This window comes from Cebus imitator, unplaced genomic scaffold (genome assembly GCF_001604975.1).
Source record: "Cebus imitator isolate Cc_AM_T3 unplaced genomic scaffold, Cebus_imitator-1.0 Scaffold387, whole genome shotgun sequence".
Classification (NCBI taxonomy): Eukaryota; Metazoa; Chordata; class Mammalia; order Primates; family Cebidae; genus Cebus; species Cebus imitator.
In genome coordinates, this window is record NW_016107702.1 from 2,069,132 (window position 1) to 2,095,681 (window position 26,550).

The 26,550-nt window shown below is 47.0% G+C and overlaps 1 protein-coding gene across 5 annotated transcripts in view; it reads right to left on the reverse strand.

Moving 5' to 3' along the window:
* Positions 1-26,550, reverse strand: part of MYLK (myosin light chain kinase) — a 153,170-nt gene that overhangs the window by 112,577 nt on the left and 14,043 nt on the right. The window contains exons 2-9 of one of the 5 annotated variants that reach the window (XM_017508213.2): positions 26,192-26,240; positions 25,134-25,299; positions 23,618-23,783; positions 21,329-21,347; positions 19,663-20,198; positions 18,892-19,098; positions 12,000-12,134; positions 8,195-8,347 (exon numbers count right to left, since the gene is read on the reverse strand). In XM_017508213.2, the coding sequence (XP_017363702.1) occupies positions 8,195-8,347; positions 12,000-12,134; positions 18,892-19,098; positions 19,663-20,198; positions 21,329-21,347; positions 23,618-23,783; positions 25,134-25,193 (1,276 nt within the window). In that variant the 5' untranslated portion in view covers positions 25,194-25,299; positions 26,192-26,240. Of the gene's footprint in view, positions 1-7,439; positions 7,557-8,194; positions 8,348-11,999; positions 12,135-18,891; positions 19,099-19,662; positions 20,199-21,328; positions 21,348-23,617; positions 23,784-25,133; positions 25,300-26,191; positions 26,241-26,550 lie in introns of those variants that run through there. The other 4 variants (XM_017508215.2, XM_037731219.1, XM_037731220.1 and 1 more) reach the window with 4 other exon arrangements.

The window sequence follows — 26,550 nt, forward strand, 5'->3', positions numbered from 1 at the left end:
CTGTTGACAGTTAGGATGAGCAACGAACTAAAAAAAAAAAACAAAAACAAAAACAAAACGCAAATCGAAAGTGGATTTATTTTTAAAAACCTAATATAAATTGATACCCAACATGGGGCTTCCATAAGCTCTTATTTAGAGGAAGAGTTAGACACCCACAAAACAGGAGCAGTTTGTTACCTCTTGCACTAATTCTTTTTCTAAAATAACCAGTAAAGCCTGTTCTTCAAACCCAGCACCAGGAGCAAGGCCTTCAGCTCCTCTGGGACCTGACACTAGGAACCCACTGCTGCCTTTGTCCTGGTGGCTGGCCGTGATCTTGGCATCTCCTTCTACACAAGAATAATTCTCCTGTCTTCCCTTCACGGCCCTTTCTTTTCTTTCTATGGTTTTAGCAGGAAAAACAACTAAATTCTGAATTTCTCCTTGTAAGTGTTTTTTCCTACCGCCAACATTTGTTGGTCAACTTGCTACTTTCTGAAGCACCATGCTCATGGATCCAAACTTGCATTCAACACACATTTGCCTTAATCTTGGATCTACCAAATATTCTCCTTAGGCTTTGAACATGAGCTGTATTCCTTAGTTATTATAATGCAAAATATCATTCCAACAGCAATTCTGAGTCACTTCAAACCCTGCTATACTATGGAAATTCAAAAGATCACCAATTGAGGGGGCACCATGGAAGCATAGTTTCCCCATCTTCCTGTATTTGGAGTTCAACATCCAGCATGGTCCAGGGATCACCCCCAGTCTCCTCCTTTCCCTAAATCCCAGGATTGTTAAGTCTGGAGGATTCATCAAAGGAGGGTTACTTTCTCCTCGCTGACACGCAGCGCAGTCCCTTACCATTTCCAGGGTGTTTAAGCAAGCTGTAAAATCCCCGGGCATCTGAATTCCCCTTAAATAAAAGGCTGTCTCCTAACCAAACAGAACCTTCTTGAAGTCAGCAAAATGGCTACCCTGTGGCATAAAAAAGACTTTTCCTCCCATAGCCTTGTTCTCTTTTGGCCTTCCTTCCTCCCAGAACTTAAGAAGCAAATGGGAAGAGAAGTGTGCAAGGAAACGAATGAAAGGAACAATGACGTATAGTACCCCAAAAAGATCTCTGACCAGTCATGACAGGGTTGCTGGCTGGGAAGCAAGGATCACTGCAACCACAGTCTTTTTACTGTCTTAGAAGTTATAATTATGCTCTAAACATAAAGGTATGGCATCCAAACCATCCAATGGTCCCTCCCAGTGCGGGCCTGGAAACCACACTCTCAGTTACACTGTGATCACATGGGTCACATTTTGCCCCTAGGAACTCAATGCTGTGATTCTGGATAGCATTCTTGATCTAGGACTCCATGTAAGTATTACCAACTGTGGGCTGTAGAGGTGGACAGTTATAAAGCCCTATAATGGCCCTATTAGTAAAATGAGGTTCAAGTTCTATGGTATGGTCACAAACGTACACGTATATGCTCAGAAGTCTTTCTGTAACACGAAGAACCCACATGGTACACATACCCAATTCTGTACTCAACCTACATAAAATAAAAATATTGGTTGTATATTAACTTAACATGTAATTATTAATTGCTTGCTTTCTTAGAGTTTAAAAGCTTGTGGACAGATGTTTTGGATAAATTAAGCTTCTTAATATATATAAAAAGGGTAAGTTAAAACTGGTATTTCTTCTTCGTCAATAAATTTCTCTGTAGCCAACATAAGTATTTGAAAAGTTTTCAGTGAAAAATCAAGCAATGGGGAAAGGATTCCCTATTTAATAAATGGTGTTGGGAAAACTGGTTAGCCATATGCAGAAAGCTGAAACTAGATCCCTTCCTTACACCTTATACAAAAATTAACTCCAGATGGACTAAAGATTTAAACATAAGACCTAAAACCATAAAAACCCTAGAAGAAAACATAGGCAATGCCATTCAGGACATAGGCATGGGCAAGGACTTCATGACTAAAACACCAAAAGCAATGACAACGAAAGCCAAAATAGACAAATGGGATCTAATTAAACTAAAGAGCTTCTGCACAGCAAAAGAAACTATAATTAGAGTGAACAGGCAACCTACAGAATGGGAAAAAATTTTTGCAATCTACCCATCTGACAAAGGGCTAATGTCCAGAATCTACAAAGGACTTAAACAAATTTGCAAGAAAAAACCAAACAACTCATCAAAAAGCAGGCAAAGGAAATGAACAGACACATCTCAAAAGGAGACATTTATGCAGCCAACAAACATATGGAAAAAGGCTCATCATCACTGGTCATTAGAGAAATGCAAATCCAAACCACAATGAGATACCATCTCATGCCATTTAGGATGGCAAGCATTAAAAAAATCAGGAGACAACAGATGCTGGAGAGGATGTGGAGAAATAGGAATGCTTTTACACTGCTGGTGGGAGTGTAAATTAGTTCAAACACTGTGGAAGACAGTGTGGCGATTTCTCAAGGATCTAGAACTAGAAATACCATTTGACTCAGCAATCCCATTGCTGGGTATATACCCAAAGGATTATAAATCATTCTATTATAAAGATACATGTACACCTATGTTTACTGTGGCACTGTTCACAATAGCAAAGACTTGGAACCAACCCAAATGCTCACCAATGATAGACTGGATAGAGAAAATGTGGCACACACACACAAACACACACACACACACACACACACACACACACACACACACACCACGGAATACTATGCAGCCATAAAAAAGGATAAGTTTATATCCTTTGCAGGGATATGGGTGAAGCTGGAAACCATCATTCTCAGCAAACTAACACAAGAACAGAAAACCAAACACTGCATGTTCTCACTCATAAATGGGAGCGAACAATGAAAACACATGGGCACAGGGAGGGGAACATCACACACCGGGGCCCATCAGGGTGTCAGGGGGGATAGGGGAGAGATAGCATTAGGAGAAATACCTAATGTAGGTGATGGGCTGATGGATGCAGCAAACCACTATGGCACGTGTATAACTACGTAACAAACCTGCATGCTCTGCACATGTACCACAGAACTTAAAAAATATATATATCTATATACACACACACAAAAAAAGTTGTGTTTTTAAGCTCAAGGAGGTCAGGGTCCATACCTTATGTCAACTGGACAGATTGTATAGTGTCCAAAGTACCTGTGCATAAACTGGGAAGACAAAGGAGGTGGCTCAAGGCTGCCCTGCAGAAGGCCTGGTATTCATCTGAAAACAAACTGTGTCTCTACTCATTGCTGAGCAAACGCTGACTTCACTGGTGCCTGTTGTCTTCATTAGAGGCTCTGCACCAAAACAAATCCTCTAATAAACATGCTTGTCTTATTTTATTATCTATTCTAGAGATCATCTTTTTGTATTTTTGACTTACCCACATTTTATGTCCTTAGATGCCTTTAACAGGCCCCCCAGGCCTTCAGTTAAATAAACAAACCATTAGGCTGAGAAACTATGTCAAAATGGGCACAACTAGCAGGCTATTAATAAATCTAGACACTGAAGAATTTTAGCCTTGACGGAGATACTCCAGGGGGAAGTAAATGTAAAATATTCTAGCCCAAGGATGCCCCCCAGCAATGACTCAGTCCAGATACCGTGAGATATATACTCTATTTCAGATCTTCCTGGGATCTGCAGGAATTTGAATTCATCATCTTTTAGACTCATCCTGGGTCAGACGGAAAGACATTCATTGCTTGGTTAACTATCTAGCCTGTGTTGGGGAAAGAAGAAATATTTGTTGAGGGACTCTTTTCTTTTTCTTTCTTTCTTTGAAGGAATATTTGTTGAAGGTCTCTCTCTCTCTCTCTCTTGCTCTGTCATCCAGGCTGGAGTTCAGTGGTGTGATCACAGCTCATTGCAACTGCAGTCTTGACTTCACAGGCTCAAGCAATCCTCCTGCCTCAGCCTCCTGAGTAGCTGGGACTAGGGGCATGAGCCACCACAACCGGCTACTTTTATATTTTTTGTGGAGGTGGTGTGTCGCCATGTTGCTGAGGGTGGTCTTGAACTCCTGGTATCAAGCGATCCACCCACATTGGCCTTCCAAAGTGCTGGGAATACAGGCCTGAGCCACTGCACCGAGCCCTGTTGAGGGACTCTTGAAGGTAATTTGCAGATTTCCTGCACACCCTAATGAGCACTGAGTCCCCAGAAGGGTGAGGAAGTTTAGGGAATGCCTCCCTGCTCTGCAGGGGAGGTTCAGCAACCTCTGTGCTCTTGTCCATTCAGGGAATGTAGGCTCCCACAGCAGGCCTGGCTCTGTACATGGTACCATGTGCTCCCTCCCTGCAGGAAACTTACAGTCTGGAGAGGAAGATAATTAGACAAGCAAGTAGAATAAAATGAAAGCAAATTTTCATGGAGTAAAATGCTTTCTTCTCACCTCCAGAGGCCCTGCGTGGTGTGCCCCTGCCTTTCTGAACTCATTTCTATCACACCGCCCCATCTACTTTGCTGCAGCCATGGAGGCCGTCTTGCTGCTCCTAGAACAGGCCATCTTGATCCTGACTCAGGGCCTTGCACTTGTGCTACCTGCCTGGAGCTCTCTTTCCCCAGGCCACTGACACCTCTGAGGCTTCCTTTCTCAGGGCACTAAAGATGCACCCTCTTGCCCTCCTTGATTCACACGAGCCGCTCATTGGCTTTTTCTCTTGGTAATCATTCCTTTGTGACCTGCTCATGTTCTTAACAGCACGTGCCAGCATTTGAAATGAGGCCAGGTGCTGACTGCTGCCAGCATTACCATCAGAATGTAAGCACCATGCAGGCAGGGCCCTCAGCTGTCCTGTTGAGTGCAGTTTCCCCAGAACAATGTCTGGCCCTGGTAAGTATAGGCACGTAGTAAAGACTTGTTGATAAATAAGTGTCATAGTGGAAGCACACAGTGTTCAGGGAAAGCATTCTGGGGTGATTAGGGTAGGCTTCCCAAAGAAAGTGACATCTGTGGGAGTTTGCAGGATTGGGAGGAGGAGAGTGTCACCAAGGAGGGGAGGCAGAGAAAGCATGAAGGTCTGGCCACAGAAATCATGTCTGAAGGCTGCACCAGCAATTTCGACGATTGCAAAATCTCAGCAAAAGGCGAAAGGTGAGAAGAGCCCCTGAATCTGGACTTTGGCGCAGTATCCGCTAAGCTCTCAGAATAAGCTTGCTTCCAGCAGAGCTGCCCCCCAACCACCCCCCAGAGAAGACAACTGGGGGGACATGCATTGCTGCATGGTGCCACCTTGTGGCCACAGCCCTTGAAAGGAGACGTGCGTCTGTGGCTTGGGTCTGGCTGGACACCTCCCTCCTCTGATTCTCTGATGGTCTCTTCCCCCAACAAACAATACTGTGGCAAAGTGGATCCTTCAGGAATACCCCTCCCCAGTCTTGGCATTTGTAAGGATTGTATCTTGTTTAAAGGTGGGCTCTTTTGGGCAATCATAAGCACAGCACGAACCTGGGACTCCCACCTCCAGGGGACTCTTAGCTCAGCTGGGTCACTCTAATCCAAACTAAACACTCCTATGTTCTGGAGATACTTTGCACATTCATTTACTTAATCATTGCAGTACCGTGACTGTCAGCATCTCCATTTCACACAAGAGGAAGGTGAGGTCCGGAATGCTAACTAATGCCAGGGTGCAGGGCTAGTAAGTGGCAGAGCAGGACTCACACCCAGGCCGCTGGCTCCACATCCATGCTCCCCACCATGGCCCGGTGCCACACTAAGACAACAGAGGGCTGGGCCTGGGCAGCTAAGGGAGAGGTGGAGCAGCCGTCAGTGCCTCAGGGAATAAACACCTCCACTGTGATCATCTCCCCCCAGCCCACCCTTCCCCTGGAGGACCCAGAGCCAACAGGGCTGCCAATCAAGTCAGAAAAACTCCACAGCGGAGGACAGTGCAGGGAGCAGCCCCAAGCCTCCTGAGTGTCTCAGGGCACTGTGCCAGGGGTGTCACTGTGCCAGGCTCACCCTGCCCCAATCCTGTGCCAAAAGAGCCCAAACGCTGCCAGGCCTGAGCGTGTGGCTGTGTCCTCAGCCTTGTTCACCATTTATGGTATCTGAGCCTCTGTCTGGCCTTCACAGGCCAGTGAATCCCCCACACCGTGAGGGGGTTCTCTCATGCATGCCTCTTCTCAGAGCAAATCCAAACTTCCTTGGCAGAGTTTTTGCCTGGGACCTCTCTGTGTCTTTTTTTTTTTTTTTTTTTTTTTTTTTGATGGGTGGTGATCATTCAGGCCCCAGCCCCCACAGGCCCGGGAATCAGGAGGATGGCCCTAAAGAGTTCTTGATCCTTCGCCTGGGACTCCCACCTCTGGGGGATTCTTAGCTCAGCTGGGTCACTTTAATCCAATCTAAACACAGGCAAGCCAGGACAGACAGTGGATTAGCCCTTGGCTTCGGCTCTGGAAGGAGAATCTCGGAAAACAGAAGGCTGAGCTACGTGGCCCTGCATGTAGCATTCTCACTCTTGCTGCCCTTGCTAGACTCTAGGGTTGGCCACACTGGCCTCCAACAAGATCCCCCTGGTGGGAAGGTGAGTCCTGCTCCCCAGCCCTAAGAGACGAGGCTCTGAGCAGTTCACGTTTCATCTGAAGTCCCATTATCACAATTTCCTGAGTTTCCCACCCAGCTCCCAGTGAGTCGTGAAGTTAGAACTAAGGATAAATGGGGTAAGCGTGTAAACCAGAATCTGGCTGGTAAATTCCCAGAGGCCAGAGCTGGGCTCTGAACCCAGTGTGGAGGGGTTCCTGGAAGGAAGGGGTGGACCCGTTCCCCATTAACAACGCCATGCTGAGGCATTTCTTCAATCAGAGCACCCAGGGAGCGTGCTCACTCCCAGCAGAGGGCTTCACGGAGCCAGCATCAGCCACATTCCACATAAGTGCCAGTTCCTTCATCCCTAAGGGACTGACTTCACCTAGCCCACAGTGGCCAGTCTTCCCCTTTGGGCCAGGGGACATGCCCTCTGAAAAATGGCAGGACATAGAATGAGCACAGACATGAAAGCCACAGGCTCTGGACTCCAGGGGCCAGCTTTGCAGATGGCGTGATGTGCTTAGGCGAGTTACATTCACTTCCTGAGACTTCTAGAGCCTTCTGTCTGAAATCAGGGCAGCATCCTTGTCCCCTAGGCTACTGAGGTCTCAGTGAGAGAACATGGGTGAGGTGAAAGTACTTAACACAGTAAGACACAAATGTTTCTTCCCTTTTCCTTTTCTGCAAAACCTCCTCCTACAGCCTCCCAGATAGTGGCTACTCATATAATACGGAGATGCTCCTCAGAGACCTGAGCCCTAGGGAATGGAGAGATGTGTTCTCCTGCTTGTCTGATGGGAGACCAGACACGCTGCACCCAGTGATAGCACCAGAGGACCCAGTCATGCACAGGAGCTGGGGGCATAGGCCCAGGGGGAGGGTGGGATCAGGCTTACCTGAAAGCCCTGGACCCAAGAAGCACTTCTGTGGGAACTGTCACCATGCCTGCTGATAGCACAGCCCAGACAGATCTGTCTTCCGTCTGTGGCTCCCTGCAATTCCTGGGGACTAAGTGCTTGGCTGCTGAATGGATGACCATGATAATCAGATTACTGGAGAACAGGCTGCTGATGCGTAAAAATAAGCCTGGCCAGTGAGTGGAAGAGGGGGGCAGAAAGGGGACAACCTGTGACCCTCTGGAAACCTCAGTATGCACACTGTGACCCAGGGTCCCCCAGCATGTAAGGGGTCACTGGTGAGACCACTAACTGCTAAGGGAGTATGTGAGTGCTCTCCAAGGTCTTTTTGTAGTAGGTGAGGTCTTCTTCCAACCAGACCAGGAGCTTCTGGAGCCAAGAGAGCCTTCATCTCTTTCCCTCATATCTTTCCATTGTCCCCAGGGGAGTGAGGCGGTGAGGAAAAGCCACCTCTGATGGCAGACCCCTGTCACTGTGAACTCCTGGAGGTCATCTCCCTCACTTCCTACCTTCAGGTGCAGCACTTTTTAAGGAACCCCTCCTCTGCCCCTGAGAGGTTTCAGCACCCATTCTGTTGCAGCAACTGCTGCTGGTAATGGTGTGGAGTAGTGCCATGTGCACCTCTGCTCCCTGGATTTTAGCTCATGATACCGTTTTCTACAAATGTGCCCTTCCTCCAAAGCAGAAGTGTCTGCAGGAAAGGTGCTTCTACTGAGGTGCCCGGAGGCTCCTACCATGGACGGTGACCCGGGCGCTGCAGGACACCTGCCCCAAGGTATTCTCAGCCAGGCAGGTATAGGTGCCATGGTCCTCCGGCAGGGCATCCTGGATGTGGAGCTCAGCCATGCCGGCCTCGCAGGTGGAGCGAGCGTACTGGATGGGCTGCCCTGTGGAGGAAGCACAGGAAGGCTCAGGCCAGGCGACACTGGCAGTAGGGATGGGAGCCCTGTCCTCAGCAGGGCTGCTGCTGTCATGATGCTGACACTTGTCATGCTTGCTCAGACCCACTGAGGGCTAATGATGTGTCACGCACATGCCCAGCCAGATGGACGGAGGCTTATGGGCTGGAGAAAGAGCCAGGGACTAAAGAGATGAAAGAAAGGGAGTAATTGTGCGGTGGAGGAGGAAGACGGGGTCTAAAGGGACTGGGAAGGCAGAATCTGGAGGAATTAAGAATGCAGGAGTGAAAGGGGCACAGTTTGGGGCATTCTGTGTTAAATAGTTTCCAAATCCACATCCTCAACTTCGTGGAATTCTGAGCCTGGAGAGACTCTCACAGGGTCATCTGGCGCATAGCCCAGCCTCAGGCAAAACAGACCTTGCCTGGGCCGAACACGTCTCCAGAAACAATGATTCCATTTTCCACTTAAGATATTTAACAAAAAGCAATTCTGCATCCCCCACCTGATGTTGTAGTTAGAAACATTTCTTCTATGCAATTAAGTGTATTTTCAGGTTCACAGAAAAGGTACATGTGGAGAACTAAAAATGACTCTGGCTCCTTTTTTTCCAGAGTCCCTTCCATGTGACATGTTCCAGGTCACACAAAGTCCTGCATGGAGACAGGAGTGCATGCAATGAGCGGTTTCCTTAATGCTCTATGTTCCTGGGAATTTATCATCCTGGGATGTGACTTTTCATTTCCAGGAAAAAAAATGTATCATTACTGAAGAGTCTGGCCTCAGAGCAGGAATGTGTCCAGCTGCCACATAGGAAGCAACCGTCAGTTTCTTCCGTGGCCAGGCCCCAGGGTCCTGGTTTGTACTTCATAAAATCGGGGGTGGCCAGTGGGGGTGGGAGAAAGTACACAGAGTCTTCTCCCTGCACTGCAGTGTTTTCTTCTGCACACAGCAGCACTTCATGTCTCCATGACAGTTTGGCAGAGAGACTGGCAAGCATGCCATAGGACCAGAGGGAAAGATTCCTCCCAACTTACTATATATACCTCATACAAGTGGGGCCGAGGGCTGGGAAAGGCAGGGGCCTGGATCCTACCACTGAGAGAAGTGACACTGCTCTTTGTTTTTATTTTTTTGTCACAATGATACCCTCCAAAACCTCTCTTCCTCGAAAATACCAGTGCATTCCCTGACTGCCACAAATGTACTTCTGCTGTCCAAACATGTGCTGACAAGCTTTTTGAGAGCTCTCCTTTAACTAGAACATAACTCACTTTGGACCCACAAACATGGGATGGGATGGAGGCCCAGAAAGGAGCTGTTGGCTCAGGGCGCATCAGAATTGGGAGACATTAGGCTCTCCCAGCTGGGAAGCTGGATTGAACCCGAATTAGCAGCCAAGGAAACCCAACTTGAGCATGATCGCCCTCTAGTGGAAAAGGTGTGGAAACGCTAAGAGTCACTGAGAACAGTCTTGAGTGAAGTAAACTAGGGGACAGCAAGCTACAGCTCCCGAGCCGAATCCCACCTGCAGCTTGTTTTGTATGGCCTGCAAGCTAAGAATAGTTTTTACGTATTTTAAATGGCCAAAAAAAAATAAATAAAGGGAATATATTTCATGACATAAAAATTATGTGAAATTCACATTTCAGTATCCATAAAGTCTTACTGCAACACAGTCACACTCGTTCTTTTACATAATATCTATGGCTTATGTACTGTCTATTTCTTATTTTTTGAGACAGGGTCTCACTGTTGTTACCCAGGCTGGAGTGCAGCGGTGTGATCTTGACTCACTGCAACCTCCACCTCCTGGGTTCAAGCAATCCTCCAACCTAAGCCTCCCGAGTAGCTGGGACCACAGTTGCTTATTACCAAGGCTGGCTAATTTTTGCTTTGCTGTTGTTGTTGTTGTTGTTGTTGTTGTTGTTGTTGTTGTGGAGAGACAGTTTTGCTGTGTTGGCCACGCTGGTCTCGAACTCCTGAGCTCAGGCAATCTGCCTGCCTCAGCCTCCCAGAGTGTTGGGATTACAGGCATGAGCCACTGCATCCAGACTTTTACGGCTGCTTTTATACCCCAACAGCAGAGTTGAGAGTTGTTACAGAGGCTGTATGGCCTGAAAAGCTGAAAATAGCTACCACCTGGCCCTTTATAGAAAATGTTTGTTGATACTTAGTCTAGACTCCGTTATTAGTCCTTAATGCCCATATTGCCTCCTTGAAGTCAATCACAGGATCCAATAGGACGTCTGTCCTTTGCTGAGGGCTGGGGGGGAAGGCGACTTCAATTCTCACTTACCTACTGAAGAGACTACGTGTAGGAAGATAGATGGCACTTCCTCTCACTTGCCAAAGACAGCTTCTGGCAAAACCTGGGCAAACTATACTAGCAAGGATTATTTGGTGCATAACTTCTCTCTCTCTCTCTTGTTTTTTTTGAGACGGAGTTTCACTCTTGTCGCCCATGCTGGAGTGCAGTGGCAAAATCTTGGCTCACTGCAACCTCTGCCACCCGGGTTAAGCAATTTTCCTGCCTCAGCCTCCCGAGTAGCTGGGATTACAGGCACCTGCCACCATGCCCAACTAATTTTTGTATTTTTAGTAGAGATGGGGTTTCACCATGTTGGTCAGGCTGGTCTAGAACTCCTGACCTCAGGTGATCCGCCCTCCTTGGCCTCCCAAAGCACTGGGATTACAGGTATGAGCCACGGTGCCTGGCCCACTGCTCTCTTAAGGGGCCTATTCTGTTAGGCATGAGAGTGGGTTGAGACCCCAAACCTTCTGTTCCAGCCTATCTTCTCATAAAGAAGCCGGTACCCAGACAGGTGAAGTGTCCAAGGCCATTTGACCACTCAGCGGTGGAGAAGGTCAAGTGCCTGTGTCTCCTGACTCTCAGCAGGGACCCTTTCTCCTTCCCTGTGTACCCCAAAGTAGTCCCTGCTCCATCTCACCAGTTTAATGGACTGTTCTCAGTCATTTAAAGTCAGAGTTCTCCCACACTGTTGAAACTAAATTGTCCCTTAAAAAGAAAAAGCTGGTAATATATGCAAATAATTTTTTAAAGGATCTTTCTTGACAAACCCCCCCCCCAAAAAAAAATAATAAAAAACAGAGTTGGCAAGTCTCTATAGGACAATCACTTTAAAGAGAATAACTGGTCTGTGAACCCCAGAACCACCTGCCACTAAATAAAAGGTGAGATCCCTCAAGTGACTTCTGGAGCAGTTCATTAGTTTATTAATTTATTTGTTCATTCATTGACTCAACAGATGTGAATTGAGGGCCATTATGAGTTTGACTCTATGAAAAGAAGTCCAACTGCTCAGGCACCTATGTGTCAGGCATCTCATTAACCACTTTATATAAATGATCTAATTTAATTTTACAACCACCACCCTGCAGATGGGTGGCATGATTCCCACGAGGCAGATGGAGAACTCAAGGCTCAGGCAGGAGTAGTAACTTGCTGAGCCAACTGGGAGCAGGATCCCAGTGCCCATGTTCTCTCTGTGTCCCATGCCTCCCTCTCATGCCACCAGGATGTCCAAGGCATAAATGGCTCAGAGAGATAAGTGAGAATTCAGGCAGGGCCAAAGGGCCCAGGGGACGGGAGCAGAGGGCTGGGGTAGGGGGCACTCACCATTTAGCAGCCAAGTGATCCGGGGCCCTGGGGTCCCCCGTACAGAGCACTGCAGCACAAAATCCTCGCCCTCAGTGACGGTGCAGTCCTTCAGGACACTGGAGAAGGAGGGGGCCACCTCCATCACAGCAAGCCCTATGAGGAGGGAAAAGGACAGGCCAGCTCAGATCACAGCTTGCCTGCTCTGGTGATACCTTCAGTCACCCCAGCCTCCGAGGCATGCCTCACTGTCCTGGACACCTGGGTGTCTTTGGAAGCCTGGCTTTGTCTTATCTCTCTTCAAGCTTAGGAAGCAGGCAGCACCAGTGGTGAAGGGACCTGGAACCTGAAGCAGGGTCACTGGCAGGGGCTTTTCCACAGTCACAGAACACCCTAGCCCTGGGGGTGCTTGGGACCTGGGCCTGCATTCTCTCCTCTGTGACTCAGGTGTCTCCTATCTTGCCTTGGCTTTTGCCATCCTGGAGCCTCAGAGAGCTCCTTCTTCTCACCTGTTGGTCCTGCTCTACTTTCCAGTGTCTCTTATCTTCTTTAATATGTCCCGTCAGTGATTACACAGTCTTGTGAATATCTTTTTACTTGTATAAGCCACAGGCTCATGGGTGAGGACATTTCCATTTTAAATTATTACAATGATATTTTTTTCCAATTCCAGAACTGAATCAAAGGACTCACATGAGTTCCAGTTTCCTAAGCACAGTTTGAGCCCCGTTCTAGGTCAAGGGCTCAGAGCTGCCGGGGACGTGGGAACAGGCACTAACAATGCCTTCCATGGCTTGAATGCACAGTCTAGTTGAGAACTGCTGAGCTGAGCTTTCCAAAAGCCTTCTACATCAGTGAATTAGGGGACATTTTCTAGTTTGGGGAGATTAAGAGAAATAGGGATAATCTCTTCTGTGGCAAGCAGAACATGCTGTAGATGTGTCAAGGTGGTTGAGAGCTGAGAAAAGGTAGAGCTGGATTTGGTGCTTAGAAGATATATCACTGGTGCTTTTCAAGAGAGCCTTTCAATACAGAGATGAGCGGAAATGCCATATTATACTGCAGGGGTTTATGGGCTAGAAAATTAGTAAGATTTGAGGGCCTACTATGTGCCACGTACTTTTCCAGATGGACGGTGACAATGCCCTGAGGTTGTTCTCTTGAGCTCATTTTACAGATGAGGTTACTAATTTCCCATAGCTGAACTCGATGGTGTAGCCAGGTTTTACAGCCAGTGCTGACTGTACAGCTGCACTTTCTCCTCCAGATCCCAGGGGAGAGGGTAGGTGATGGGAGGGCAGCGACAAGACAGAGTGATGGTGTACCTGGACAGGCCTGGCACTGAGGAAAGGTCAGACAGACCACGCGAAGTATGTGGGGAAGCACCCTCTCCACCCCTTCCCTTGGCTGGTGTTCAACTCCCTCATTAGAGAAATGCCTCCGGGAGTTACCAAAAGGATAGAGGTTTTTATGCCAGGTCAATTTGAGGTAGAAATACACTCTTTTTTACAAGGCAAGTGAACTTGGATGAGTTATTTAACCTTACTAACGATCAGTATTCTCATCCAGAAAATGGGTATGATTTTCTTGTAAGATTGTTGGGATAACTAAATGAAATAATTCAGGTAGAGCATTTAGCATAAAACCTAGCATAGCCCATCTTCAATGAGGGTTAGCTGTTATTATCAAGTAGAAGCTGTGCATAGAGACTCTTCTTGTGGCAAATACAGTCTAGGGATGAAAGAGAGGGAAGGGAAAGATTTTCTTTCCTTTTTCAGCACAGGGACAACTAGCTCTCAGCACTTTGGGAGGCCAAGGCAGGAGGATCGGTTGAGCCAGAAGTTTGTAACCAGCCTGGGAAACACAGCAAGACCTCTGTCTCCACCAAAAAATTAAAATTAAAATGTTAGCCAGGCAGGTAGGCTGAGGCAGGAGGATTGCTTGAGCCCGAGAGTTTGAGGCAAGCTAGTAGAGCATGCTTGCAGGGAGAAAAAAGAGGTCTCTCAATAAATGAAGGAGAAAGACAGAAGAAGTGGTGGGAGAATAAATCATTGTTAGATCAGATCCTTGTGAAGATGAGAAGGGACAGAAAGAGAAGTCTTGAGAAGGGAAAGAGACAGGTATTCTGGAGTGCAGGAAAACAGAAAGAGAGAGGTCTATAGGAGGAGCTAAAAGACCACCCATCAGATGACCTGTTTCACAGTAAAGTCATCTGCCAACAATGAACTGGGATGTTTAGGAACGGGAGAAGTTTTAGAAAAGCTAGTGTCTTCATCAAGAAGACAGGATGTGGCACAGCAGAGTAAAGACCTCTGAAGGTCTCTTCTCCATAAAAGCAACAACAATACTGGCAAAAAGAGTCAAAATCAATGGTTTCAGAATGCCAGAAATTAACCAAAGACTCGCAACATTCTGAGGAGCATTCATTAAAAACAAACTTCCAGGTGTGGTGGCTCATGTCTTTATTCTCAGCATTTTGGGAGGCTGAGGCAGGAGGATCACTTGAGCCAGAAGTTTGAAGCCAGCCTGGGAAACATAGCAAGACTCTTGTCTCCACCAAAAAATTAAAATTAAAATATTACCCAAGCAGGTAGGCTGAGGCAGGAGGATTGTTTGAGCCCAAGAGTTTGAGACTGTAGCAAGCTATGATTCTGCCACTGCACTCCAGTCTGGGTGACAGAGTGAGACTCTGTCTCTAAAAAGAAAAAACAATAAACAACAACCAAAAAACCCAAACAACAACACCCCTCCAACCCCCCAGCTGAATCTTGGTAAGAACAGCAAGCTTTGTGGCATTTTCACTCTTGTCCCCCCCTTGCCCCAGCTCTGGGGTAGCTCTGAAACCAACAGTAACTTGTGAAAACCAGCCACTTAGCAAGGGGTGGGATGGGTTCCAAGCTCCTGAAAAACCCCATCCCTAAGAGAAAGGTCGCTATTTGCCCTGTCTGGCAGCTCCTTCAATAGCTCAATTTTCAGGGTTTTCTTTATTTAACCTGACTCAGAGTTTATCCTGTGTGAGTGGCCCCATCTCCAGGGTGTTTGTTAAAACAATCAGTAGCAATTGTTTAATATTAAAGCTCCTTGAGACAGCAGTATTATTCAGGGCTAACAAGAGTCTGACCAAAAAACTTAAAAGAAAAAACTGGGGAATGAGATGTTCAGGGCTTTAAAAAGCTCTGACAGATTCCTGAGAACTGAGAAGGCCACATGGATGTGGAGGGCTGTAAGCCTGCCCAGGGAGGATGTAAGAAGGGCCTCCTCTCTCACTTCTGGCTGACTTGGAGCTTCAGTGCAAGCAGAAAAGGAAGGCTAAAGCCGACTGGAGCACTGGTGTACATGACACACACACAGAGTCCTTGGCAAAGGCTGGGAAAAGCATTAGTTCAAGGCATTTAAGGAACTCTTCATCCAACCAACTAGCTGATCACTAAACTAACTAAGCAGGGACTTCTGTGGCCACACATGACGAACGCTCCAGCCTTTACAGAACGGGAGAGGATTACTGTAAATCATGTCTGGTAAAGAATGTGTATCCAGAATATATAAATAACTCTTACAACTTGACAATAAAAAAGTGAGTGACCCAATTAAAAAATGGGTGAAGTATTTGAACAGGCATTTCTCCGAAGGAGATACAAATGTCCAATGAGTACATGCAATGACGCTCAAAATCACTAGTCACCAGAGAAATGCAAGTCAGAACTGCAGTCAGGCTGGATGTGGTGGCTCATGTCTATAATCCCAGCACTTTAGGACGCCAAAGTGGGAGGACTGCTTGAGCAAGGAGTTCAAGACCAGCCTGGGCAACATAGTGAGACCTTGTATCTACAAAACTAAACAAGATTAGCTGGGTGCTGTGGCATGTGCCTGTGGTCCCACCTATACAGGAGGCCTGAGCAACATAGTGAGACCCTGTTTAAAAAAAAAATCATAGTCAGATGATTGTGAATGGCTATAATTAAAAAACAGAAAACAGGCTGAGTGCAGCGGCTCATGCCTATAATCCCAGTGCTTTGGGAGACTGAAGTGGTAGGATCACTCAAGTCTAGGAGTTGAGAGCAGCCTAGGCAACATAGTGAGACCCCCATCTCTACAAAAAATAAAAGAAAAATTAGCCAAGTGTAGAGGCAAGCACCTGGAGTCCCACCTACTCAGGAGGGTGAGGCAGGAGGATTGTTTGAGCCCAGGAATTCAAGGTTACAGTGAGCTCTTATCATGCCACTGCACTCTAACCCCATTGACAGAGCAAGACCTTGGTTTGTTTGTTTGTTTTTAAAGGCAAGCAAACAAGCAAACAAGAAAATAAGTATTGGTGAGAATGCGGAAAAATGGCAACGCCTGTACATTGCCAGAAGAATGTAAAATAGTACAACCACGATGGAAAACAGCTTGTCAGTTCCTTAAAAGGTTAAATCTAATCTAGAATTACCTTATGACCCAACAATACATGTGGTCTAAATCTCAGAATTGAAAACAAGTATTGAAAACAACTTATACATAAATGTTCATAGCAACACTTTCACCATAGCTAAAAAGTGGAAACAACCACATAGACCTCAACTGACGCATGGATAAACAAAACATGGTATATCCATATGATGCAATACGATTCAGCCACATGGATGAATGAAGTACTAACACCTGCTACAACATGGATGAACCTTGAAAACATTAAGCTAACAGAAAGAGACCAGACACGACAGGCCACATATTGAATGATTCCACTTAACCTCAAATGTTCAGAAGAGGAAAACCCATAGAGACAAAAAGCAGATTAGCAGCTATCAGGGATTGTGGGGATGGGAAAACAAAGAGTGGTGGCTAATGAGTAGGATTTTTCGGGGAGGGGCAATGAAAATGTTCTGATATTAGATGATGGTGATGGCCACACAACTTTGTGAATATATTAAAAGCCACCAAATTGTACACTTTAAAAGGGTGCCTTTTATGTTATATAAATTATATCTCAATAAAGCTGTCACACAAAACACAACAAGATAGGGAATCAACCTGAGATGAATTACCCCATGATGTGAACAGGCTAAAAATAGTCTTCTACGAGACTTAGATAAATCCACAGCAGAGGAAGCCACAGGAGAATCTAGGCCTGCTGGTTACACCATTAACCTGTGGTGGACCCGACACCATATTTCTGTTCCCTGCACAGACAGAGACCTGGCCTGGATGATAAGCCTTAATCTAGATCTGTGAACTCTGCCTACCAGCTCTCCCACCTCCAAACATCATGGATAATATTTCTTGTAAAGGAATTCATGAGCATAGTAAAAACCCCAGTTAAACAGTGAATCAACAGTATACAGTGAAAAATAAGACCCCCCCCCCATTCCCTCCTGTGGACCCCCAGCTTCCCCTTCCTAGAGGCACTTGTGTGCCTTTCCAGAAATGATTTATGCACACGTAGGCATCTTTTCACATGTGTGTACACAGATCTTTTCTTTCTTTTATACGTGAGCCTGTACTTTGCTCCTGTCCCTTCCTAGTGCATCTTGAACATGTTTTAGCATCAGAGTCTACAGGACGCTGTCTGGCATTCTACTATGTGGATACATCACTAAGTTATTTTTTTTTTCTTTTGTAAATGTGCATTACGAAAATTTTCAAACATACACAGAAGTAGACAAAGCAGTGTAGTGAATTCCTATGTACCCATCTCTCAACTTTCATTTACATCAATATTATTTCACTGGTACTCCTGCCAGTGCTCCCCAAACATAAATCATTTCTAAGTCAAATGTAAGAAACCATATCATTTCACCAGTAAATAAGTCAGGATGTATCTCTAAAATAAATGAACATATAAAAAAAACATTAACAAGACCACCATCACATCTTAAAACACCACGAATTTCTTTGTATTAAATCTTGTCAGTGTCCAAATTTTCTCGATTTTCCCATAAAAACTTTTTAAAGATGATCTCAGTCAGGATTGGTACAAGATTATCAATAATTATTACAGTTGTTGATGTTACTTACATACCTTTTAATCTAAGTTTTCTATAGGTTCTCTCTCTTTCTCTCTTTTTTTTTTTTTTTTTGCTTGAGATTTATATGTGGAAAAAAATGGGTGGAAATTATTTGTCCCCTAGTTTCCAGCAGCCTGCAATTTGCTGACTCTCCTCTTGTGGTATTGGTTAATCAATTTCTCAAGGGTATGACATGGTCCTAGGGCCTACATATGCATTTAGAATAAAGGGGAAATTTTACAGAGATAGACAGGTACAAGAATATTTATCATAGGTTTGTTATAATAGTGAAAAATGGAAACAATTTAACTATTCAACAAATAAGTGCACCATACAATATTATATGGCTACTAAAAGTCACGCTTTCAAAAAATTGTACAGAAAGATATTAATGTCACATGAGCAACTTAGGATAGAAAGCAGCATACAAATAGCACGATGGTAAGTTTGTATAAAAAAATTATAATTTTTTCTGAGTCATAAGATTATATATTGTTTAAATTTCCCACAGTGAACATGCATTACTTTTATAAACAGACAGTACAATAAACATAAAAGATGTGGGATACCACACCATCTCAGATTACCCTAAACCTGTATATTTAATGAACACTCGGTTCTCTGTGGTTACAAACCTGAGTAATGGCACTGTTCAAACAGCTGAGGGGCCTAAGAAAGGTAGCTCTGAACTGGGCTGGGAGTGGGGCCTGGCATGTTTACTTTGAGGTGATTCTGATGTGAACTCATGATTATGAATCACTGGCCTGGAGCAACATATTTGGCCTTGGCATGTGGTTGGGGGTAACCTTTCTGTCGGGTTGTGCACCAAGGCTGGGGGCTGTAGGAGAGGAACCATCTGCAGTAGGTGAAGCACCCCATGAATGGCTGTCCCACAGAGAATGCAGGGTGACCCAGAGAAGTGTACTCACTTTCCACTTGGAGGGTCCAGCTACAGGACACCTGGCCTCGGGTGTTGGAAGCAGTGCAGCTATATGTCCCACTGTCCCTGGTCCGGACTCTCAGCAGGCAGAGGTAATGGGAGCCAGCATCTTCGTAAACCTCAATGGTGCCTCCCTGTCTCCTCACAGGGGCACCTTCCAGGAACCAGGCCACTTCAGGCTTTGGGATCCCTGAAACTAAGGGCCAGGTGAAGAACATGAGCCCCGCACTCCCTGGAGAGCACCCCATGCTTGTGAGGTAGGTGGGGAAGGCATGGCCTGGAGGAAAGGGCTTGGTTCCATGTGGAGCTGCCCTCCCACCTCTGTCTGCTTCCTCACTCTCAACCACACTCTACGAGATGAAATCCCCTGAGACAGAGTCAGGGCCTTGGGGAGGAGGAATACAGGGTGATGGGCCAGGTCTCCAGGTTGGCCAGGCAAGGGGAAGAAAGAGTGAAAGAGACTGTGAGGTTTGTTTTTTGATGCTGGCGATGATGAGGGTGTTTCTTCTAGGGTGGTAAGAACTAGGGCCCAGGGCCAGTACTCTTATCCAGTAGCAAACAATGGGCTGCCGTTAGGGGTCTCTCCAGAATAAAGGGACATTTCTACAGTGAGTCCAAGGTCCCTGTAAGGTGGTTTTCTAGGTGAGCTAGTCCAAGAACATGAGTGGATATAGGAGGTGCAGACCAGCTGGGTGCTGAAGGGAGTGGCCACCAAGGGGCTACATTCTGGCCACTGGTGACCCTAATTAGCTCTACTCACCTTCACACCTGAACTTGACAGTTTGATTTTCCCTGACCTCCTGGCTTTGGGGCTTGCTCTCAAATTTGGGGAATGCTGCATCCCTCTGGCCCTCCAGCGGGATTCTCCTGGTAGCAACCTTGCTCGCAACGTCTTGGCTTCCCAGGCCAGGCTGCCTGGTGGAGAAGGTGGCTGGATGGGGAGCAGCTGGCCCCTTCCTTTCTCCTCCAGAAGGTGATAGGGCCCCCAGGACTGGTGCTCGTGGTTCCGGCTGAACGCTTGCGGCCTGCAGGGTGATGGAGCTGGAAGTCTTCTGGAGGACTGGGGTTTGCGGGGCTATTCTGGGCGAGTCCCTGTATGACTCCAGCTTGGACTCCCTCAGGGGCTGAGGCTGGTGTTTTGGGGCCCAGGTTGGGGAGCCACCTCTCTGGGGACTGGAGCAGTTCTCGCTCTTGGTTGCAGCCTCCAGACTGTCCAGTTTCGACGCCTTTGAGATTGTACTGGTCACGTCCCTCCTGATGTCTGAATTGGTGGCTTTCGTTTCTCTCCCAAATGATCTGTGTGGTGGAGAGGGTGAGGAGAGGGGAGAATAGAATGATCATCTGGTTATTCACAAACATGACTCATCACAAGCACGGGTTCCAGGGATCACAAAAGCTCCCAAGTTAAGAGCAAGTAAGAGCATCTTTCTCTGCAGTTTGCCCAGTTCCCCAAGCCAGAGCACAAGCAGTCGTTCCCAACACATCCCTGTCCTGCAGCCCTGCCCAGAGCCCTGCTTTCCCTACACTTCTCTTCTCCACTGGTGCCTCCCTAGTTCAAACCCCACCACCGGTGTCCCATGTCCACTCTGCCCTCTCTAATCTATTTTCTATACAGCAACCATAGTTGATTTTTGAAAACATAAATCATGTCATTTCAAGCCCAAGGATTTTCCAACAGTTTTTCCACTACATTAAGAAGGAAACTGAGCCCCACGAGATGGCCCACAGAAATGGCAGCTCTGGCTGCTCCTGACTTGTACAATACCCTGTCCCACCACCCACTAGGCTGCGGCCACACTGGCGTCCTTCTGGGTCCCATGGGCCTGCCTCTTGGTTCACAGCTTGTATACGCTATCCCTGCCGTTTGGCGCACACTCTGAGCTTAGCCTCACCAGCTAACATTCCTCTGCACAGGTCTGAGATCAAATGCCAAGTGCCTCGAATGGCTTCCCTGCTCCTCTATTCTCATCAGCGCCCTCCTGGAACAGACGTTTTCCAGTTGGTAACATGTGTGCTTGTGGCTCTGTCTAAGCCCTCCTCTACACCAGGGAGTCTGCCCCCCGCCCCCCCGGCACACCCAGCATATAGCACACAGGAAGAGGTTTCTGCTGGGTCTGGGCTGGATGGGTGAACAGATTCTGCCCTGGAATGAGGAAGGCAGCCTTGTCAGGGCAGTCAGGACACTAACCAGGGAAGAGACTGCGTAGATAATGAGAAAGGTGGCGACACTGAGTTTTCCAGTCTCAATACCCGTGTGTCATATTACAATAGGAGAACAAGACAAAACACCCAGAATTAACACCCTCCAAACAGCCAGTTCTTCTGCCCCATAAGATGATTCAGAAATTCAGGACATTTCTCGATAGCATCCCCTCTTTCCTTGCAGGACATTTCATGATGGAAAATGTAACAAAGCCTAGACCTACCTATTAGCACTGTCCAAACCTGGAAAAAGTGGGAAGGGTGGAAAGACTGTTAGTAGAATGCTGTACACACCAAGCTCTCCCTCCCCAAGCACTTCCCTGTCACCGTGGTCCCACCCTGCTGGCTCCTTCCAGCTTCCCTGGTGCTGAACATCTTTGGCCTGTAAATTCCCTCCCACCCCCCAGCCCTGGAGTACACTGTCAAAGCTTCAGGTGCTGTCCTTCGGGCTTTTTAATAGTGGCTGGTGCCACCAGACCCTGAAGGCATGGAATCTGTTTCTGTTCACTAAACAGAAGGAAACAAAAACCAATCCGGGGACAAACTAACATCCACTGAAAATTCCAAACTCAAATGATGTAATTTTTTTTTTTTTTTTGGAGACGGAGTTTCACTCATGTTACCCAGGCTGGAGTGCAATGGCGCGATCTCGGCTCACTGCAACCTCCGCTTCCTGGGTTCAGGCAATTCTCCTGCCTCAACCTCCTGAGTAGCTGGGATTATAGGCACGCGCCACCATGCCCAGCTAATTTTTTGTATTTTTAGTAGAGACGGGTTTTCACCATGTTGACCAGGATGGTCTCGATCCCTTGACCTCGTGATCCACCCGCCTCGGCCTCCCAAAGTGCTGGGATTACAGGCTTGAGCCACCGCGCCCAGCCATGATGTAATTTATCATTGTACAGAGAAGCATACTTTTAATTTTCTCCAGTTCTTCCAAGAGAAAACATAAAATATATATTTTTTCCTGCTATATTCTTTTTCAACTTTTATCATGGTAAATTTCAAAATATACAATAATAGAAAGATTTAACAAACCCTGAAAGCTATCGCCATGATTAAGGAGATAACAACATTTTGCTAGTCTTATCTATTCATTTTTGTTTTATTTGTTTTCAGGTATTTTAAAACAAATCCCAGGCAACATATTTTGTCGTGAGATCCATCAGGAGGGAACAGTTTTTAACTCAACACCAGGGTAGGTACAGGGAGAGTGCCTGACCCATTGCTCTGCATGGCTGGTGGCAGCTCCTTATCCAGTACTGAGTCACCAAGTCAAGTTCTCTGGTCAGTACCAGGATTTCTTGTTTTAATGATGTCAAACGAAATAGAGAAAAACTAACATGCACACACATAGTACGAGTCAAGGGGATTTCTTGAAACTTGGGGATTTACCTGCATATACATATTCTGGGTTGCAATGTACTCTGAAATGCATTTTTTTCTGTAGATTGTGAAAAATACCTGGGCCAGAAAAAGTAACAAGAGCAAGGAGGGATCATTTCTGAGAAAAAGGAGATGTAGAGAGAAAAATCAGAAGAAAAGAGGAGGAGAAAGAAGGAAGAAGGACTGAAAGCCACTTCCCTTCCTGCCCTCTGAGTTCCTGCTCCAGAGAAGTGACATGCAGCCCCTTCTCTGCACTCCCTCCCCAGGCTGGATGTGAGGAACCGAGGAACTCTAAGGGGGAGACGTGTTCAACCAGACTTCTAAGGAAGAACTGACAGGGCTGATGACTCAAGGAGAAAGAGGCAGGGCTCAAAAGGAGGCTGGAAAGTCCAGTCTGGGTGTGAAGGAAAACGGGAACCCTGAATAGAGGGAGTCAGGTTGAAGGATCACCTGACTTGAACGGCAGAGTAAACTATGAGTAAATTTTCGGCAGGTTAAATATGAGGTAATGGCAAGATATTAGCAGCGTTCATTCTTCTAGCTGGCAATCACAGGTACAAAAGGGAGTCCGGATGAGAAGAAAGCACTGAGGACATGGTGGGGGAAAGTATGAGAACACAGGGAAGGTGGCAGCCAAGTGCGGGGCATCTGCCCCCAGAGCCAGGTCTGTGCTGCCCCTGCTCACCCTTTCTTCTTGTCAAAGACCAGCCCCTGGTGGCTGGGTGTGGTGGATCACACCGGTAATCCCAGCACTTTGGGAGGACAAGGCAGGCAGATAACTTGAGGTCAGCCTGGCCAACACGATGAAACCCCATCTCTACCAAAAACACAAAAATTATCTGGGCTTGGTAGCATGTGCCCATAGTCCCGGCTACTCAGGAGGCTGAGGCAGGAGGATCACTTGAATCTGGGAGGCAGAGGTTGCAGTGAGCTGAGGTCACACTACTGCACTCCAACCTGGGCCACAGAGCAAGACTCTGGGGGAAAAAAAACTGCCTCTGGGGACTGCCTGGCTGTGTGAGGGGGTCACGTGTATACACACACAGGTGCAGTGAACAAGCAGCTACTCTAGGAGGGTGTGGCGTGAGGAAGGGTTCGTTCTGCATTGGCCCTCCACTGGCTGATACCTTGGATGGAAAGCGCAGCTGACATCGAGGCCTTCCCTGACCCGTTCACCGCCAGGCACGTGTACACTCCCATATCATCTTGGTTGACTCCATGGATTTCCAGAACCTGCATCCCATTCTTCTCAGACATAGAAACACGGGCACTCGGCTGCAGTGGAACATTCCCCTGTGGATGGCAATGGGGTAACTCGGTCACACAAATCTGCCTACCTTCTGGCTGTGTCCTCATGCCTCCTGCCAATCCTGGTGGGACGGACTCCAGGGCCTGAGCAGCAGTGCCCTCTGCTCTGGGCTCTGTCAGTGTGCTCAGAGAGCTGACTGGACAGTTCAGGGACCCTGACTTGAGGCCTATGGATGTGGTGTGGTGCTCTGTCCTGCTTAGAGCAGATGCCTGCAAACTGTTTCGAAGGAGCCTGAGTTTGAGGCAGGAAGTGCAGTATTCCTCACTTCAGTTTTTCCTTACCCCCCTGTTCCTTTTAGTCTTTTCCTAGGCGAGTTCAAGACAGTTAGGAAGCAGGTAAAAGGTGTCAACACTCACTTTTACCCAGGGATTCCATCTCTGAAAAACCTATTCTCCCTGGCCATGACTCCACCTGTTCCCCACAGATCCTCACTGCCCTGTTTAACACCCACCCCAACCCCACGCCACTGCTTCCCTGCCCCCCCACCTCTCCCACTTCTGCTTCACTTCCCCCAGCACTGAATGGTTTATAAATCTCTTCCACATGGAGCCTCCAACAATATTTTGAGGTAGGTGGCATTATTTCTGTCTCACAGATAAGGGAACCAGGGTTCCAAGAAATCAAATGACTTGTCCAGCTTCACAGGCTTTATAAACCAGGAAGCTGTAGCTTGACACCTAGTACCCTAACTTCACAGTCCACTCTCTTGAGATTTCCAGGCTTGTCTTGACTCAGAAGTTTTTCATTATTTTGTGAGTGTGAGAATTGTCAAAACACTGTGGCCTGAGTAACACAGGGAAAGTTGTAATAGGGGCAGGAACATGTACCACTAACAAATGTACAGAGAACCCCTGAGAACCACCTGAAACAGCAGGAACAGAATGGAAAGACTCCTACTAGTTGAAGGGTCTAACCCTGAATTTGCTGGGTCCATAAGGCTGCGATATGGTTTGGTTGTGTCCTCACCCAAATCTCATCTTGAAATGTAGCTCCCATAATTCCCACATGTCATGGGAGGGACCCAGTGGGAGGTAACTGAATCATGGGGCAGGCTTTCACATGCTGTTCTCATGATAGTGCATAAATCTCACGTGATCTGATGGTTTTATAAAGGAGTTCCCTTTCACATGCTCTCTTGCCTGACACCATGTAAGGAATGACTTTGCTCCTCATTTGCCTTTTGCCATGATTGTGAGGCCTTCTCAGCCATGTGGAACTGTCAGTCCATTAAACCTCTTTCCTTTACAAATTACCCAGTCTCAGGTATGTCTGCTAGCAGCATGAGAACAGACTAATACAGGCTGGATCAGGGTCAGGGCAGACAGAAACCTCACCTTGAGCCAGGTGACCTGCGGCTGGGGCCGGCCAGTAATCTTGCAGGAGAATCGTCCCATCTGTCCTTCTTTGACCACAACTCGGCCCAACTTCGTAGCAAACTTTGGTGGACACTCCCCCCAGATGCTAGGACGGGTCTCCACTGCTGGAGCTGAAAATCTATCCCTGTAAAGACATTGGCAGAGAATCTATTCCCAGACAAGGCAGAAATTGTACCCTCTTCTTTCCATCCCACCCAAAGGCACTAAGTTGGGGTCAGAAACCATCAAAGGGTAGCATTCCCAATTTTATGCCTCAGAAACTTTCTTATGCTCTCTCTGGAAAAATGTGTGGGACCAAGACCGATTTCCTCCACCTCTTGGGCATACAGCTAGACTTCATTTACTAGCCTGCCTTGCAGTTAGGTATGCCTGAATTCCACCGAGCTCTGGCTGAAAGCTGGGGTTTTGACCAGGAGCCCAGGGGCAGAAGAATGGTATGCCATTTCCAGGGCCACCTCATAAGAACCTCCTGTGAGGGTCCGCACAGTCTCTCATCCACTCTAGTGGTGAGATGCAGAAGGCCCAGCAGGGGCTCAAGGGCCTAGGAGATGAAGCTGTAAAATGGAAGAAGCCTGGGCTCCTAGAAGATAATGTGGAAGGATCTCCACTTGTTCCAGGATATCTGAATTGAACTTTCCTTGAGTAAGAAACAAACTTTCACTGGGTTGAGCCATTGTGATTTGAGGCTTGTCCATTACAGCAGCTGCTGTTACCCGCCTCTTCTAGGTTTGCGTATTTCAGTCTTCTGACTACTGCCTTGATTGTTAGAGTCCACTGCAGACTATGGTCACCTCTCCCACCTCCTTAGCATTTAGCAACTGGGCCAGTCAAAGGGGCCAATCACCGAGGCAGCAAGGTCAGGAGGTGCTGCGTGTGAATGACATGTCTCATTGCACTAGGCCCTTTGGTTAATATAACCTAGGAGAGCCAAGAAGACTTACTCCCCAGACCTATCCTGCTCAAGTCAGCATGAAAGTGATCCAACCCTTACTCTGTCTTGAACATCCAGGACTTACCCCAAGATTTTGGAAACAACAGGTTGGCCAAGCTGCTTAGCAAAACTCCCTGCAAGAAAAAGGGTTGATGAGTCAGGTCTGAGCCACCAACTTTGGGTGGGACAGTAATGGTGATCATTAATCTTGACTGAGAATGGGCTGTGTCATTATGGGTATTATGGTAGGTGTTTGCATACATTATCATGTGAATTTCTTGCAATAATTGTATGAAGTTGATACATTACCTTATTTTTTAAACAGGTGAGAGAAATAAGATTCAGAGAAGTCATCCACACAAGGTCACAGAGTCAGTGCAGAAATTCTCCCAGGTCTGTCAGATTCTAGAATTCTCAACCACCCTGCTGAGTTGTTAGGTGGCA